Source organism: Microtus ochrogaster, chromosome 4 (assembly GCF_000317375.1).
Source record: "Microtus ochrogaster isolate Prairie Vole_2 chromosome 4, MicOch1.0, whole genome shotgun sequence".
Classification (NCBI taxonomy): Eukaryota; Metazoa; Chordata; class Mammalia; order Rodentia; family Cricetidae; genus Microtus; species Microtus ochrogaster.
In genome coordinates this window covers 76,285,219-76,304,390 of record NC_022011.1, presented here as the reverse complement: position 1 = coordinate 76,304,390, position 19,172 = coordinate 76,285,219, and the positions used below count along the sequence as shown (strand labels likewise).

General features: G+C 39.7%; 1 protein-coding gene across 11 annotated transcripts in view; it reads left to right on the top strand.

The window, feature by feature from the left end:
- Positions 1 to 19,172, top strand: part of Scn3a (sodium voltage-gated channel alpha subunit 3) — a 106,267-nt gene that overhangs the window by 42,333 nt on the left and 44,762 nt on the right. For 5 of the 11 annotated variants that reach the window (XM_026778807.1, XM_026778809.1, XM_013345917.2 and 2 more), the window contains 6 exons: positions 1,620 to 1,761; positions 2,490 to 2,696; positions 8,871 to 9,161; positions 15,025 to 15,372; positions 16,383 to 16,515; positions 17,432 to 17,670. In XM_026778807.1, the coding sequence (XP_026634608.1) occupies positions 1,620 to 1,761; positions 2,490 to 2,696; positions 8,871 to 9,161; positions 15,025 to 15,372; positions 16,383 to 16,515; positions 17,432 to 17,670 (1,360 nt within the window). Of the gene's footprint in view, positions 1 to 1,619; positions 1,762 to 2,489; positions 2,697 to 8,870; positions 9,162 to 15,024; positions 15,373 to 16,382; positions 16,516 to 17,431; positions 17,671 to 19,172 lie in introns of those variants that run through there. The other 6 variants (XM_026778813.1, XM_026778814.1, XM_026778811.1 and 3 more) reach the window with 4 other exon arrangements.

Here is a 19,172-nt window from a genome sequence, read left to right as displayed (position 1 = left end):
AGCCATACACTCCCAAGATTATAATCACACGATGTCTGAAAAGGACAAAACAGCAAAGATGAACAAAAGATCAGAGTTTAAAGGAACTCTGGATGGGGAGTGAACTAGGTGAAGAGCACAGTATATTTAAGGTGGGAACAGTACTGTATAAGATATATATATATATATATATATATATATATATATTAAGTATTTGTCAAGTCATGCAACATAGAGGGGAAAATAATTGATGCAAACTTTAAAACTCATTGGGAGATCTGGGGATCCCAAGATGAAATGAAATTAAAAAAAACTATGACAAAAGAATTTAAAGAGAGCACAAATATATGAAACTATCTCAAGAATGTGAGCTAAGAAGAGAAGTGGGCAAAGGTCTTAACTTTAGGATATGAGCAGAGTCTGTGACAGCAGAGAGAAAGGAGCAGTTGCCTAGCAATAAAGTGTTGCCCACAGTAGCATGGATGGCCAATCTCAAAGCCCCTGTGCTATACACTGGTGTTGAACAACAGAAAATGGAGAGGGATGGAGAGAGCCCGGCTGCTCACTGGGAGAGTGACAAGTGACAGGCAAGTGTCAGGCGAGGTCTAGTATGGTCGTGGTGCTGAGGGTTTAGAGTATGAGGTAGGGGATGTGAAGCTAAATAGAAACACAAATGACTACATGTAGAGATATTTATATGTTTACGTGTGTGCGTGCTGTAAGTCAGAATGCACACAAATACTTTCTCGTCCCATCACCCCAGGGGCCCAGAAGTACTGATAGCTGAGCGTCAATAAACACCAGTTGCCACCTAGACTTTGATTTCTGGTACTGTTCTCCTTAAGAGGAGCCAGGCAGTAGTGGCACACACCTTTAATCCTAGCACCTGGCAGGCAGAGGCAGAGGCAGGCGGATCTCTGTGAGTTCGAGGCCAGCCTGGTGTACAAGAGCTAGTTCCAGGACAGGGTCCAAAGCTACAAAGAAACCCTGTCTCATAAAAGGAATAAAGAATCGGGGCTAATTAGAGGAATGCCCAATTCTAGTGTTCTCTTGGGAATTAGAAAAAGATTAGTAGGATCTAGGAAGGCAGGAAAATGTCAGTGTCAACTACCTGGGACAGTAGGGTGCTAAGGCAAAACTGAGGACTTACAAGTAAAGATCGTAGCTAAGGATGATGTACTGACATTAAGACCCAAGCATCATGATGCAGGACATTCTACTGTCGTCATAGTTATAAAACTGAGTTTTAAGATATGCGGTTATTTCAGACAGCTCCACGGAACTGGCTAATAGACCAGCTTGCTTCCTTCCCACCTGCCGACACTTTCTCCTTAATTTTAAATTCTTGATTCTTCCCACTTGGTAAAGACTGCATAATGATGACATCGGGGCAGGGGAATATCTGGTTGCTATACTATCACCTTTCCAAATGGCCATAAATTTGACTCCCCTGTTCTCCCATTTTCTGCTGGCGTCTCTTAACAAATTTCACCTGTGAGCAATCTGCTAAAATGTTCTGGGAATGAAAGCCTCATCATAGATAATAACTTTGGCTTTTGACAATTTCTATAAAAAAGGAGTGATTGGTGGGAATAGCTGCACTTCCTCTGACACCCCTACATTGTTTCTTTTTTTCACAGACAATGTCCAGAAGGGTACATCTGTGTGAAGGCTGGGCGAAACCCCAACTATGGCTACACAAGCTTTGACACATTCAGCTGGGCCTTCTTATCTCTGTTTCGACTCATGACTCAGGATTACTGGGAGAACCTTTACCAGTTGGTATGAACTAAATTTATATGAGTAGGATTTGTGTTGATGAACTTATACAAATTCCAAGTATTGATTTATAACATTCAGGGATATGAAGGTAGTAATATTAGAGTAGATGCACCTACAATCCTCTCCACTCTCTCCTCCTCCCCCCTTTTCCCCCCTTTCCTCCCTATCTCTCCCCCACCCCCATCTCTTTCATATAGAAATGCACATTTGCAAACAATATAGAAAGTTTCTTAGATAAAAGGCCCTCTGCTATGGGTTTTTTTCTGGAAGTATAGATATCTAGGGCTAGATAACAAAAAACCATATTGAGAGTTTCTTACATGGAGCATTTACATTCATATATGTTCAGGAGCATACTCCTATTATGAAAGTACATGTCTGGAGAATTTCTTATGTGAAAGTCATTTAGCTGAATCTGTAGAAATTGAGGGAGCACGCCATTTATAGCATTGTCCTGCATTAGGAACCCTTATAACATTACTTTGATATAGTCAAACAAGTATTATCTTGAAATGTTTTTATGTCAAATGGCACAGGAGTCATACTGCTGATGATCTGATTGATACGTTAATGTATAGATATTTGCTCATTTAACACCAAATCTTACTTGGTCAAAAAGTTAGATATTAAAAATCATGGATTTCCTGATAATCTAGCTATTGTAGTGTGATTTTTATTTGGGGATATTATATTAAAACATCAATTAAATTATTGTTTTTCTATACTAGACATTACGTGCAGCTGGGAAGACCTACATGATATTTTTTGTTCTGGTGATTTTCTTGGGCTCATTTTATTTGGTGAACTTGATCCTGGCTGTGGTGGCCATGGCCTATGAGGAGCAGAATCAGGCCACCTTAGAGGAGGCTGAGCAGAAAGAGGCGGAGTTTCAGCAGATGCTGGAGCAGCTGAAGAAGCAGCAGGAGGAGGCTCAGGTATGAAGTGGCTGTCAGCTCTTTCTTGTTTTAGTTTCTTACTAGGAATCTTCAGCCGTCATGACTAAGCTAGAGCTACCATTCTGTATTGTATGTAGCTATTGGCATTGGAAAGCTGCAAGATACTCAAAATTATTCATAAAACTGGGGTCAAATAAACTTTTTGCACATCACATAACATAAAGAAATTACCTAATAGGTAGGAATGCATTAAGTATAAGACTTATTATGCAATATTTCCATGGAAACCGAGGTTGGGATTTAAGAGATATAATTGAGATTTCCAAACAAACAATCTTGTATTCCAATAGAATACAACCTTCAAAGTTGTATTGTGAAGTTAATTCATCTTTAAAGTTTACCAGAAACCTCTGTGAATGATTGCACTTCAGACTTCTTTGGGGTTTTTATATTACCAAGATAGTTTGTTAGTCAAATTAAGGTACCAGAAACACATCTCAAATCAAGGAACAAGATTTTCAATGCTGAAGTGTATTTAATGACTGAGTAATGTAGATGTAGTGGCTAAGACAGATGTAATTGGAAGAGATGGGAAGACAGGAGTGGATGGAAAAGTGCAGGGTGCACTCAAGAAGAAGGTCGTGGGCAGTTGCAGAGGAGCCTGACCTCTGTCTCACTGTTGCCCTTCCCAGTTCCTTCCTTCTGCTGCTGATAAAGCTTAGCATGGCTAGTCTTTGTGTAGGCCTTGCTGATAAGTTTCTTTGCTGTAGGTTTCAAACAACTAATGATGCAAAGCATCCTTTTTGTGGTTTTGCTTTTCTTCTGTGCCTTTCTTTCATGAAATGAGTACTGAAATCCTCAGATGCTTCATCCTCTTCCTTTCTTTTTTGTTTGCTTTTTTTTCATTTTCCAGGTTGTTTGTTTTCTTAAAAAAAATTTTAAAAAAAATTATGGGCATTTCCCACAGAGGACCGAGGAGTCAGATCTCCACGTAGGGGAACAGATAATTTGGGTGCTGGGAATTGAACCTGGACACTCTAATAGAACAGCACACATTCTTAACCACTAAGTCATCTCTCTAGCCCAGTTGGTTGTTGTCTTGCAGAGTCTGAAGTGGTCTTTATGTGTGATGGGTACAAGTTTTTGACATTTTCTAGAGCTGGTTTCCTATCTGATAACAGGTCTAAAGTAAATGTTTTTAATATGATGAAGCAAAACTTATTACTTATTTCTTCTTTTTTTAGACCTAATGCTTTTGGTGTAGCATCTACACTACCTTTTAAAAAAGTACTTTGGATTCCCCCCCATGTTGCCTCCCAAAGTTATGTAGCTGTCTGCATTCCTTTGTGCCCAATGCCCATCATAAATAAATATGAACATGAAATGTTAGTTGTATGCATTCCGTTTTGTGTACATAGAAAGGTAACCATTTCAAAACCATTTAGGGAATCTCTGCTAAACTGACTTGGCACTTTTGTCAAAAATCACTTGCTCAGCCAGGCAGTCATGGTATACACCTTTAATCCCAGTACTTTGGAGGCAGAGACAGGTGGATCTCTGTGAGTTCAAGGCCAGCCTGATCTACAGAGTAAATTCCAAGACAGCCAGGAGAAACTTCCACAGAGAAACTCTGAACTATTGTAGTTTTATATTAGGTTTTATGGAGGATCATGTTCCCACTCTGTCTTTGGTTTGCTTTTCAAAGATATTTTGAGTCTTTGTAGTTCCAATCAAGTTTTAAAATAAGTTTCTCTATGCCAGACTGCATAGTTTCTCTATCACTATCTTCAAGTGGATATTTTGCTATACTGCCCAATTTGCTGTTTTTCCATCTTGTGTATTTTTTATATCAGACACTGTGGCTATCTCTAATTAATATTTTGAACTTATATAGCATTTTTTCCTGTTTAAAGTTCTGAAAATCCTCAACTGAATTCTGGAAAATTTATTTGGGGTATCAATGGATATTTTTGCATTCCTGTAAAAATTCTTGGTCTCTGCCATGAGACAATTTTAACATGAATTAGCAGTTTGATGCTTTCATATCTTCAAACATTTAAAGATGTGGCAGATAGGACCAAAGTAGTATTTAACATAAAGATGTTTAATTACCTACAGTGGAGTGATGACCTCCCTAAATAATACCCAATGGGCTTTAAAATGAAGTGCTTGCTAGTGCAGATGGCCAGTACATGTGTAACGTTGCATGGGTGGAGTATGCTTTCTCACCTCAGGAAACTTCATCTCTCTCCCCTCTCCCCCACTTCTCTCTTCCCACCTGACATCCATACTCACACACCACAAAGTAGTGTTAGTACTCAAGGTGGATCTCAAAAGGGCTCCAGGGTTCTATCTTGTTTCAACCTTTCCTTATGTGCCTTTCCTGTGAACGGCAGCCACCTTGATTTTCCTGTGGTCTCAGCTCCACCTCCTCCACTCATGATGTCTCCTTTTCTACTGGGTTTCCATCTAGGAGCCCAGGATGGTAATTTAGGACACTGATGGAGCCTTTATGCTTTTCTGTTTCCCAGTATTTTAGAACATCTTGACTAGAAGTCAGCATCTCCAGAACCGTCCTTTTATATATTTTTCTATTACTCTGATTGTTTCAGGAGAGAGCTCATCTGGCTCCCACTAGAACTGCTGCACCAGATGTAGAGGTCCAACCAAAGTGCTTTACCTAACAGCATTTTTTTTTTGAGTTTAGTTTTTTTCAGATGAATAGATATAGATCACTGAATTATTATTTGAATTACAATGCATAATTGGAATTTATAGAATCAACATTTTATTTTTCAACTATTCTGAGTTATTTGCAGATGCTACATAGATAACATATATAAGAATAAGTTTCTCCTGAAATGCAGTCACTTTAGGGCAAAATAGACAAGTTAAAAGACTTTAGTCTTTCAAACTTCAGAAATGAAATTCTACGTTAGGTTTGGAGTATGTCTAACAAGAGATTAAAGGGGCTGGTTGTCTACTTCATGGTTAAATCTGCTAAAGTGTGTTGCTCTCCACTCAGTAGCCCATTATTGGATTGTAGTGGCCAAATCACCATGATTCAATATTGCATTCACATTTATCATCTGAAACATAGTTCGGAGAAAGGGTTATTTTGGGAGGAAGTCAGAGTACCAAGTCCATTTTTACTGATGGCATGGTTAATATGGCTAGTGAACGGTGGGTGGAAAAAGGGAAGGAAGGCTCGGTATACCGTGAAGCTTGTGTGCCGAAATGAGGCCCAGGTCTTGTTGACAGCCTCGGTCCCTTTTAGAGTTTGCCATCTAGCCAATGTCCTCATGAAACACAGCATGGCTTTCATTTCTTACTCAATGTTTGTCAAAGTTCCTCTAGGTATAATCATTTCTGTAGATGGGAAATGCACGCAACACAGCGGGCTCACCAAATCAAAGGCAAGTTTTGAAAATGGGAAAGCTAACATTCGTCAAAAAATTTTCTGTCCTCAATCACTGAAATTGTACTTGATATTTAATTTGTGACCTTTAAATTTCAATATTATCCAGTTTAGCCTACCTCAAGCTGTATAGGCCTACTGGCAAAATATTAGAGTAAGCTATAGGATACAATTTGAAATTATGACATTTAAGATATGAAATATAAATTGAATAATTATATAGTTAGTGCCTTATATCTTTGATCAGGGTTTCAACTCTATCCAACTTTTAAAATGAAAAATTAGTCATGGGGTTGTATTTTCAAGGACTTGTAGATACAGTATACATTACAGCATTTATTTTGCATCATAGAGAGATGTCCTAAGAAAAGGTAACCTACATAAACATTAAGCACTAACTGACTATTTGTTATGAGAAGAATGCAGGATGTTAGTTGTGAGTGATTGGCTATGAGTCTGAGCTAGCAGGACGTTGGCAGCATCGCAGAGCTGGGCACAAACAGGTGCGTGGACATGAGCCACGGCAGGAAACATCTGCCTCTGAGGAGTCAGGGGAACAAGTGGCCACTTTGAGCTGACGAGTGACACGGAAAATGTGTTGTGTCGGAGGCCGTTTTTGTTGCCGTAAAAAAGGAATCTGTTTTGGTTTTGAATTGTTTGAACCATTACTCAGAATAGGCAGGGAACTCTTGTCCTACGCAAAACAAACTCCAGAAGTGATTGCCATTGAATGACAGCTTCAGGACTGTGGCCAGAGAGTCCCACGACGACTTCCTATGTTTCCAGGGACAAACAAGGCTATAAATGATCAGCACTGGCATCCTGTGCTTGTGTCTGTACAGAGAGAAAAGGAAAACGTTGTTTGGACAGAACAAAGATACATATGTGTTCATATATTCAGCAATATATATCATGTGCTTCTTCTGCATAATGTAGGATGGATAGTATTTAATCTGCTTTCAACAGGTGCTTTGTTTATCTCCTTTGGTGAACATACATATTTATATTACGCAGCATCTTCGCTATTCATTGTCATTATGGATGACTTAGGAAATGACGGATATCAAAAATGAAAAGTTGATGATCTTACACAGTTTTATGAACAGCTACATACTGAGTTACCGTTTCATTTACATATGAGCATTGTCTCATAGCAATGCTTAAATGAGCACAGGCCCAGCGCTCAATAATATCCACATACATCCATGTTATATGTCCTGTATTGCTGACTCCAACACGCAATTGTAAGACTCTACTCAGTGTCCAACTGCTCACTGAGATCCCGCTGACCCAAGAAATGTCTCAAGATAGTGTGTTTCACTTTAAGGCTTTTTTTTTTATTTTACTTAACATAAGATTGAAAAACAAAATGACTGAAGAGGGCCTGCCTCTTCTCAGGAAAAAGAAAAACAGCACATAGGGCTGACAAAATTATTAAATGGGGTTTTCCTTACTCTCCTCCGAATGCTCACTGCCCTTACGCACACTGTTTCCACACAGCCTTCTGTGGGATCTGGAAAATCAAAGCTAAGCTGGCCCCCACCCTCCACTAGTGTCAGGTGATTGACAGTAAGATGCCTTCTGAGGCTTTGCTCATCAAGTGCTTCCTGAGGGCTTTCTGAGTCAGAGGGAATGCCAGACACTGGAAAGAAAAAAAAACCCATGCCTATGTGACTTACATTCCAAGAGGAAGATAGACAAAATAGCAGATACATTAGAGTTATTTACATCTAATAATGACATATGTAAAAAAGTGACCAGCGTTTTCATAATTCCCCTCCTTTCTACCCTGAGCTTGGGTTTAAAAAAACAGGAACATATTTAATGAGCTCTTGGCTCGAGACATGCTATGTTGTTCCATAGCCTCACTAAGTCGTGGTTAAATCATTTCGAGCCTAAAACTATGATGAGAGTGCAAAACGCTCACTACGTTTGTACCACAGAGCTGTGTTCGTTTCATTGATGAAACGAGAAACTCAAAATCTTTAATACTGCATGATGCTGAGATCCACAAAGAGAATATATGAGACGTTCTCATAATCTTAAGAACAAATCAGTAATTTATTGATTGATAGGCTTATCGTTTATAACAATAGTACGAAATTTGTCAACATTTAAAATTTCACAGCTGGAAGTGCTGTGCAACACTGTCTGGCACGAAAACACCGCAGAGGTGTGGACCCTAGGATTAGGTGTCATCCAAGCCAAAGGTGAGAAGGGACTGATTGGTCCACTTCCAGCTCGTTCATCTAAGGTACAATAGTCACACATTGAAAGTTTACCTTGGATTTCCCAGGATGGCTTCACATTCCCAGTCCTCCTGCCTCTGCCTCCCAAGTGCCAGGGTTACAAATGTACACCACCACATCCTGAGCTTTACATGTCACAAAATTAAAAGCAAAGCAAACAAAGGCAGCAGGACCACATGCTTATTCACAACCACACGGAAGAAAAACGATCTCCCGGGGGAAATGGGACAGTGATCAGAGAGGATCTAGCTCCAAGGAAAGGGGTGTCCTTAAGGTAGACAGAGTTCTTTCAGGTCAGCAAGTCTCCTGAACTGAAGCTAACCTCGAGAGTTTCGTATTAAAAGCCAGTGCAGACCGTATGCTACACCGTGCCGTTCTGGGTTCAATGCACTTTGTACTATGCCATTTAAAAGGTAAATCCTGTTGCTAAGTAAACCGAAGTGCAGAATTCGCCCTCCCGGTTGATGATCATCAGGCAGCATGCCTGCCTTCGCTTCTGCTTCCAGCCCTTTTCTGCAAACATCTCTTGGCCTCGATTCTCAACAGGCGGTGGCTGCAGCCTCGGCGGCATCCAGAGACTTCAGTGGGATAGGAGGGTTAGGAGAACTTCTGGAGAGTTCTTCGGAAGCTTCCAAGTTAAGCTCCAAGAGTGCCAAGGAATGGAGGAACCGGAGGAAAAAAAGGAGACAGAGGGAGCACATGGAGGGGAACCACAGAACCGAGGGGGACAGGTTTCCCAAGTCGGAATCCGAAGACAGCGTCAAGCGAAGGAGCTTCCTGTTCTCCCTGGATGGGAATCGGCTGACGGGAGAGAAGAAGCTGTGCTCCCCCCACCAGGTACCGAGGTCTGAGAAGCAGTCTCAAACCAGTGTATGGTTTTTTTGGTAGATCTTTTTGGTGTTTCCTTTGAGTGACAGGGTGCTGGGCATCATCCAGTTATGTAAATTTATATCATCGGTTGTCTTAGAGAGGGTATTTTAAAAATTAGGTTAGGCAATACTTTAAGATAATTGTCTTTGAACATTTCACAATTTTGATAACTTTTTATTTATTTATTTATTTATTTATTTATTTATTTATTTATTTATTTATTTATTTATTTGGCACAGCCTGTCTCTTATCCATTTCATTGGGATTGTACTGGAAGCTTCTGTTCAGTTTTCCCATTTTAAGAATGGATAAACCTGGCTTTTTTATGAAGCTACTGCTTTGATTATAGGAGGTTATATTATAACGTATATATGAATTCTGGGAAGGAATGCCTCCTGATTTGCCTGTTTTCTTTAGTGTGAAAACTCTACTTAGACGTCTCCATTACCATGGTATGGTACATACAAGGGAAGAATTACAATGTAACCTCTCTTGAAGAGGGACACCAAAGTCAGTTAATTAGGGATGTGAATTAAGGCCAGCTATCCAATTCACAGTGCCAGTGTTAGTATCATTGCTTTTTTTTATGCCAAAGACAATAAAATAGTTTCTACTTTTTTTTTTTTAAACTTAAACAAGGTCTGTTTAATACAAACAGCAAACACTACTGGAAACTGCAATAAGTACCATTCTGGTTTCAGGCTTATTTTATCTGATTGAACATTGTGTCCTATAAATTACAAAGGTTCCCAATTATATTAATTTTGCTCAAAAATTGTACCCTAACGTCAATGCTAAACAATCCATTTAAAGCAAAAACAAACAAAATCTGTAACTCAGCCAAAGAGTACTACATCCCTTAAATTAAGGAACGATACTTTAATGAAATTAAATGTGACAATCATAAAATTTTACAAAAAGAGTGGCAACCACAAATTTTGCTTCAATATTTCTTTTAGGCAGAATTTCACGATATTGCCAGGTCTCTCCTTGAACTCACAACTTTAGCCTTGGATTCACTGTCTTAAAGAGCTATGCCAGCATTATATAAGAATCTCATGTAATTAAGAAAAAGTAAAAATTGATAACTTCTAATGAAAGAAACTAAAAAATGCTGAATAGTTTCAATTATTTATGAAAGCACATGCATATTATTGACATTTGCATGACAATTGTATGTCTTTTGAAAACGGGATTTCCCTTCTTGTCTAAAACTTTCTATATTAGGTCCTTCAAGCAGTAAGTATTTATTAAGCACTGTTTTTGGCTTCTTTTCCAGTAGCCAGTAGCTGTGGTAAAATACTCTAACAAAAGTAATGTAAGTGAGAATGGGTTTATTCTGGCTTATGGTTCCAGGTTATGTATGGTCCATCCTTGCAAGGAAGTTAAACGATCAGGAGCTCGAGAGAGGTAGTCCCTGGCTGCAGAGTCAGGAAAGAGAGCCATGATTCATCTGCTTGTCACCCACTCTTTTTTCCTTCAGTCTAAAATCCAGCCCATGAATGGTGGCTCTCATGCTTTCTATTGGTATTCTCACCTCAGTTAACCCAATTAAGATAATCCTCTACTCTCAATACAGAGGCCCATTCCCTGAGGTGATCGAGAGTCTATTAATTTGAGAAGTAGCATTAATCATCACAATTATCATTGATGTAACAGAAAGAGCTCTAGATGTTGAAAATGCCTTAATGAAAGATTAGATCCCATTCACTGATATAATGGAGCTTTATCCTAAAGGTTGAGTCAGTGGTCATATCAGACAGGTCATAGTATTTGGTGTGGGAGCAAGAGCCACATGATTGGAAATAAAAATTTAAATCAGATGGTTTGAAGGTGACATTCTCAGGTTTGGAGGGGTCATGGGAAGGAACTACACAATGATGCTTCCTTCCAGGTCCAATGGAAGGGAAGCTTCAAAAATCTTTATGTGACGATATGTCCACAACTCTCATAGAGCAACGAAGCTTGGGTGACTGTTGCCGAGGGAACCCCAGAAAGGCAGTGGCAGAGGGGAGGTAGCTGGTAGTTGATCTGTTAGCACTAAAAGCAAAAGCAGCACGCACATTTGAACAATTCGTTTTGTGTTTGTAGATAGATGGGTAAAGATGACAGATTTTGACGGAATAGGTGGGTAGACAGCTGGACTGATGAGCATTGAATTTACAAGCCCAACTCAAAAAGAAGGCATCCATACAAGGCTCAAGCAGAACTAGCTGGAAACTCTTTGCGGTGATAGCTTTGTAGGCATCAAAAGGTTTTGTCTTATAGAAATGAGAATAAAGGCAGCAGGGGCAGCAAGCATAAGTGGACTGGGCATACTCTTCAAAACAATATTGCTCCTGAAAAGGTCAAAGCAGAGGGAGCATAAATTATGGGCACCCTGTCCTTCTCTACTGGGGTGAATTGAAATGGTATTTTACATTTATTGCATTATTTACTTTTATAAACATAATACGTAGTCATTGTGCAACATTAAAAGTTCGTTCAAAGTATATAATGGAAACTCCTGTCTCTCAGGATTTTGGCTATGGTGTTTGGTCACACTGGGACCGTTTATTTTTAAACCAGAGGCTTATGGCTATAACCAAATATAGTTGCAGATATATTTAAGTTGTGCTGTGGCTCAGATGAGATTTTCAATCAATAGTCTTTCAACATAGTCTACTCAAACACCTGTTAATTTCCTGGGTCTTCATCATTGTTCTCAGCCCACATTGGGTTTAGATCCTATCTGCAGGGTTGATTCAATACTTACACTTTCTCTTTATTATTGAAATTAAGAAAATATCCACACATTTCTTCTTAGAACAGAGGGAAATAAAATAAAGCCAACACCCGTAATTTTTTTTTTTTTTTCTGATGGGCACGAGGCATAGAATGGCCCTTGAGCTCAGCAGAGAAGCTCTTTCTCCCGAGTAGAGTTTGCCACAGCTGCGGGTATTCCCTTAACTCTGCCACATCTTCAGGGGTGTTATTTTTGGTTTATTTTCTCTGAATACTATTTTTGTAATCTCCTTTTTTTGGGCTCTGTTGTCTTGAAAGCTGTGCCCACACCCATTATTATACTTTCCAAAGAGTGAAAAGAAGTTTCACACAAACTCAAAGATCTGGAACGCCTCTGGAAAACACCCTGACAGAAAAGCACGCCAATTAACAGCATGCTCAGATATGTTATCGTGGTAGAAACATGCCACATACGCCCAAGCCGTGTAACATAAGCAGATTTTCACTTTCCAGAGATAGTTTTAGAACACAGGTAGAGTAAGATGATTACACCTTACCATCCTAGAAATTAATGTAAGATGTACTAGAGTAAAATGGAAGTTTATGCTTCTCTGAGTATAGAGATCCACCTGGGTTTGGCATCAGATGGAATGTGGGTTAAAAATCCAAGTTATTAGACTCACACCTGCCGTGTCTTTTCTCTGTCTCTGTCTCTGGTCTGTCTGTCTGTCTGTCTGTCTCTCTCTCTCTCTCTCTCTCTCTCTCTCTCTCTCTCTCTCTCTCTTTGTGTGTGTGTGTGTGTGTGTGTTTGTGTGTGTAGCAAACACCAGAGACTGAGTGTAGTTTGTATGTTGGTGTATTATCTGGAGACTGGAGTATGGCATTGAGTTCATCGTGGTTTCCGAGAGAGCCTTGTGGGTGAAAGCACCAAGGGCCTCATACAGAAGAGATAAGAGGGGACCAAACCCTGTGATAGGTAACTCAGAAAAAACAGTAATTCATTCACAAGGGCTCCATCTCTGAACACTGCCCCATTATGGAATAATTGTGTTTCCTGCAAATGAATGCTTGGTACATATGTTTAAATGTACTGAGTCAGAATTCCAAATTTAATTTCCTGAAAAGGCACATTTTCAAAATACAAAGTGATGCGTGTGTGAAGTTTCAAAATACTCATTCTCTTATAGCCAATATTTATTATGTAAGTTGGATGCGAGATTATGCTTGCCAGCATTCTTTATTAAAAGGGAAGACACAGCGTTTGAGTGCTTGGAAAAGGAGTCAGTCTAACCCCTGCCTAGCAGCACTGGAGGCACACTCTCATTGGAACGGCATGCTGCTGAGACACAACACAGTTTACACACACCCCACATCTGCTATGTCCTATAGAGAACCTACCCGAAAAAAGACACACGTCAGAAGGAAAAGTACCTTTCCAGAATTCCAAAGGACAAAGTCAGTCATCTGGGAAAATTTATAAAAATAAAGCTAAAAATGGGACACAAGAGTCAGTCTTGGCTAATTAGGCAAAGAAATATTTTAAAAATTCTGAATCTGATTTTCTTGTGTTTTCTCCTCTAAGATTATATTTGTTTTTTATGCTGGAGAGGAAAAGAGGAGGGCAAGCTAGTTGCTGCCAGTGTGTGTTTAGCATATTAACATATGCGTATATTAGTTTCTTCTGTTTTGATTTGATTTGTTTTCTAGACAGAATCTTGCTATGTAACACAGACTAACCTAAAATTGTCCATCCTCCAGCCTCAGCTTCAGTGCTAGTACAATAAGTGTGAACTTCTATGCTCCACACCTGGCTACATGTGTGCGCATGTGCAGGAAGTGTGTGTGTGTGTGTGTGTGTGTGTGTGTGTGTGTGTGTGTTATTACAGTGGTTATAAAGAAAGGTGGGGCAGGGAATACGAGCAAGAAAGGACGCAAAAAGAAATAGCATTATTAAAGGTCAGGAGAGCAAGCAATATTCCATTGCCTGCCCAGGGGTATTTTTTTTTAAAAAAAAAAAAAAAAAAAAAAAACAATCACCACACTAAGGTCCTTCCTGAGCTATCAATGCAGTTTAAAAGTTCATTCAGAGAGTCAAAGAAGGAACCAAGTTATATCCCATTTTCTGCAATTTAGAGAGCAACTTACCAGTTTATTTGTAAATATATATGATAGCATATGATAAATGTCATTGTGGCCTGGGCACATAGCCCAGCAGTGTATGCTTGTCTAGCCAATAGTGAGCGAGGCAGAGGGTGCATTGCCCAGCACAACAAGTAAGAAAAAAAAAATCAAGAAAGCCATGGCATCTTCATTTTCATTTCCCTAGCTCTCTTTACTGTAAGTAACATGATGTCACAAGAACCACCTTCTTTGATCCAGTCATATTATATACCTTAGTTCTTTAAGCCAGTGTTAAATTTTTAGTAGGAAGGCTACCACAGAGAGCATTAAAATCCTCTTACATTTGCTGTGACACACGGGCCCTCAGATCAAGTGGAAAATGTTAAAAAAATGTGGACGGCAAGTTCTGTGACCTGCCTCTCACCATCAGATAGAGATATGCCCTGAGACCTTCCTGGTAGAAGCCAGAAGAGAATAAAGACACAATGATACCTTTGCTAATACTGTAGTTATCCAGGTGATTTCATATAAGTACTTTTAGAATTTGCTATAAGTATTTAGAATCTGAACTAACACTCTCACTTGAGCCTTTTTTCCCCTTCCAAGTTGCAGGCCCTTCCTATCACAGCACTGAGAAGGGGCAGCTGCCTGCTGGTTACATCTCCCCACTTCGCCCACTGTATTGAGAGCGCACTCCCTCTCACAGCGCGAGAATGAAGCATGGAGGAAAACACGCATGCATTTAGGCAATCATGAGTCAGGACTCTTGGAGTGGTGTGCTTTATAATTAAGTGTGCACTGACTGTTCACTATGGTCTTCCAAACAAAAAGGACAGCCATGAGTGAATTCCATTACCTGTACTTAAGAACAAGCTGACACCAACCTAAAAGCAAGCGGTTTCTGCAATCTTAAGATATTTTATTAAACAATTATGTCCCACCCCGTCCCTGTCCCCGATCTCTTCCTTCCTTCCTTTCTCCTCAGTCTCTCTTGAGCATCCGTGGCTCCCTGTTTTCCCCAAGACGCAATAGCAAAACGAGCATTTTCAGCTTCAGAGGTCGGGCGAAGGACGTGGGGTCTGAGAATGACTTTGCCGATGACGAGCACAGCACCTTTGAAGATAGTGAGAGCAGGAGAGACTCACTGTTTGTGCCGCACAGACCTGGAGAGCGACGCAACAGTAACGTTAGTCAGGCCAGTATGTCATCCAGGATGGTGCCAGGGCTTCCAGCAAATGGGAAGATGCACAGCACTGTGGATTGCAATGGTGTGGTTTCCTTGGTGGGTGGACCATCAGCTCTTACGTCACCTACTGGACAACTTCTGCCAGAGGTGATAATACATAAACCAGCTACTACTGACTCTTTACTTCAATTTGAAAAAAAAAAAAAATCCAGGCCCAGGCAGTTGATCCTGTTCTGGGATCCTACTTCCTCCAAATGAAAGTGCTTAAAAATATCACGTGATTAAGTGAATAAAAAAACCCAAAACAAAACAAAATAAGAAAAACATTTGACTTGTGTGGAGCTATTAGTTTTTTTTAGGTTAACAGTACTCAAAATGTAGAGTCTGAAACAAAACACCAATCTGCAACTACAGTAGATTTAGCGCAAATACAAAATAATTAGCACTTTCATAATCAGATCTTCATTATTAACTTTTCTCTTAAATTATGTGATCATACCTCACCTCATATCCTGAAATGTTTGTATTCTCAAAATTAAATATTGTAATGGTTGATGTACTGACAATGGACAGTTTTGGACAACTGTCAATATTATAGTTCTATCTGAAAAATTATTCCAAAATAAAAGTGGTGATTATAGAAAGGCAAATGGCCAAAAAGAAATCTCAGGAAAGCACACACATTTCATTGTACATCTGTGTTTGTGCATGAAAAAAAAGGCCCATATTTGTCAGTTTGTCGATATAGTCTCAAAGAAAATAATCCAGCCTTGAGACTATATAATAATATTTAGCTTTGTGGAAAGAGTGACCTATTCCTTGCTGCTATATGTTGAAAAATAATTTGTATTTGAATGAAAACTAATTACAGCATGCTTATAAAAAAGTTTCTGCCCCGAACTTTGTCATGTTCAAATGCTTGTGTGGAACAAATTGCTTTATACAATTGCATCCAGCCAGTGAACTCTTGTCAAAGGACCTGTGGTCTTTTCAAATAATGTGCTTATAGAATATAATAATCTACTCAATGTCATATTATTACTTGAGATTGCTGCCTTAAAAAGCTTGCATGAAGCATGACTTTCCAGAGAGATGCTATACATTCTTATGGTATCCTTGGAGAAGGGTGGTTTGAGCCATCAGTATTTGGTTTGCAGGGCACCACCACTGAAACGGAAGTCAGAAAGAGAAGGCTCAGTTCTTACCAGATTTCAATGGAAATGCTGGAAGACTCCTCTGGAAGACAGAGAGCCATGAGCATAGCCAGCATCCTGACCAACACCATGGAGGGTGAGAGGCACAGTGACTGCTCTGAACACCTCTTCTTTTTGCAGACCCCTTAAGGGCTTCCCACACCTAGAATTGAGCTACAGATATACTTATGTGAAAGAAAACATCTTTTATATCGGTTATAAAAATGAATATTGACTTATTTCTCTTTCACTTGGATCCTTACCTTCCCTGCAGAGTGGCATTCCCAAACTTGTTACCATGTCATTGAGGTCTTGCTCTAATGTTACATTAGGTAACAGAGTAAACCCTTTCTCCTTCAGCTTGTACGTGTCAATGATGTTAGGGTAAGAGAGTGACAGCAATGAGTTTGGCAAAGCCAAGCCTGTTTTCCATTCAAACGAGGTCCCTAAAAAGTGCTTCCTCCACCATCCATATTCACAAATATAAGGTTACTCTAAAGTACACCCTACACCACTGTTTAACATCCCCACAAAATTACTTTTTTTTTTTTTGAGACAGGGTTTCTCTGTAGCTTTGGTGCCTGTCCCGGAACTAGCTCTTGTAGACCAGGCTGGCCTTGAACTCTCAGAGATCCGCCTGTCTCTGCCTCCCGAGTGCTGGGATTAAAGGTGTGTGCCACCACCGCCCGGCTCACAAAATTACTTTTAAAAGTCCAAATTGATAGTGATATTTTTGTACTTTTTATTCAATTATTAGTTATTTTGATGTAGAATATTAAATTTAAAGTACTTTTTGTATTTAAAAGGAGAAAGAAGGTCAATACCAGTATGCTATTTAATGTGCATTTTATGGAAATAAGTAATAAATAAGATTGTTTTCTATACAGTCTATTAATCCTAGTAACATGAACTTGTATGTCCAAAAATAAGCATAAGTTTTATCATGTCATTTACTATTCATTACAATTAATTTTTACTGCTGTTTACTACTTTTCTCCTTTATCACCCACCAGAACTTGAAGAATCTAGACAGAAGTGTCCGCCATGCTGGTATAGATTTGCCAATGTGTTTTTGATCTGGGACTGCTGCAGTGCATGGCTAAAAGTGAAGCATCTTGTGAATTTAATTGTGATGGATCCATTTGTTGATCTCGCCATAACAATTTGCATTGTATTAAATACCCTGTTTATGGCCATGGAGCACTATCCCATGACTGACCAGTTCAGCAGTGTGTTGACTGTGGGAAACCTGGTAAGTCCTGTAGGGGAGGGAGCAATGGAACATGGAAAAATACCCCCCCACACACACACACCCTCTGCTGTTCCAAATTGAAAATGGTATTTTCCTTCTTCACAAGAAGAGACATCTAAAGGAATATTATGCATAATATTCAGATAGGATCTGAACTGCAACTTGTGTTGGGGCTGACTATGTAGGGCAACAGCCATGGTGTCCTAGAGTTGCAAAGTCCTCACACTTTAGAGGATCACGTATAGGGAAACTCGCAAGGTTTGCATGGACAAGGGCTTTACAGAAGGGCTATACCATGTGCATTGGAAGAATGGCCAAAGAGTTGATTTCTATTTTTAAAGGGCACAGCTGTTTAGAAGTGAATCAGTTCATGATAAATAGCTTCCGTAGTAATCAGCCAATAGAAAAACGAGTGGGTAAAATGAATTTGTAGGGTTTTCAGTACATGAAGGTAGCTAAGCCTAGGGAAGATTGCACTTAGGGGTATTTTCCCTGCTTCTTAAGACTTTAAAACTAGCACAACTTAACCCGTTCTTCCTAGAATTTGGTGGTGACAACATTGACTCATCTATTTCGGGATGACTCATAGCACTCAAAAGCATTTTGGCAGCCTGTAACGTATCTTAAGCATCAGCCTTAAGCCTTTGACCCATGAGTAACTCAGTAGAGAGCTCATTGCCAATTATAAAGTATGAATAAATATTCTGATATTTAATCATCAGTAGGCAAATCCCTGGTCACCTTGTGTTCCTGTGAAGGCTGCTGCAGCCTTGCAAGGCTCCCTAGATGGGCCTGACTGGGACAGTGAGGAACTAAAGAAAAGACAAATAGATACAACAGACACAGATTAGCTGGGGTTGGGTAGGGTGGGCTCCCTGCTAGAGAAACTTCAGTCCCTGGAAACTCTTTGTGTTTATTATATAGAGTTGGGCAGAGAGGTGGGGTAATTGCATATTGCTCAACAAGGAAGCAGGGTTATTACATACAGATAAACATGGAGGCTGGGTTATTATGGACAGCTGAATCAAGGAGGCAGGTTTCTGTGTGTATGCAGTTCTCTGCATCCACTATCGATGTCCATACATGGACCAGAGGAAGGGCTGCCATTCTTTTGAGCCTCACAGCCAGGAAGAAGGCTTTGCCATTTTTTCCCATGGGTCTGTGCTCAGGGTGACTCATGTCAACAACCCACATTCACTCAGGACCTCATACACTTAGGCTTCCTTTGCTTTCCACAGATGTCCTTGAACCAAAACCACCCAAAGACTTAAAAATATTTTTATCTATTTGATTTTAGTTTACTTCCTCTTTGGAACATTCAATACTGGTCAAATTTTGGAAAGCTGCACGGAAGGAGATTTGGGTTATTTAAAGATGCTCATTTTCAATGGACATTTTTGCATCCATCTTCAGGAACATGGTTTGAGATCTGGTTCATTAAGATCCTGAACTTGGCCTATGTATGAAATTATTTAGTACTATTATCATGGTGCTATCAGTGC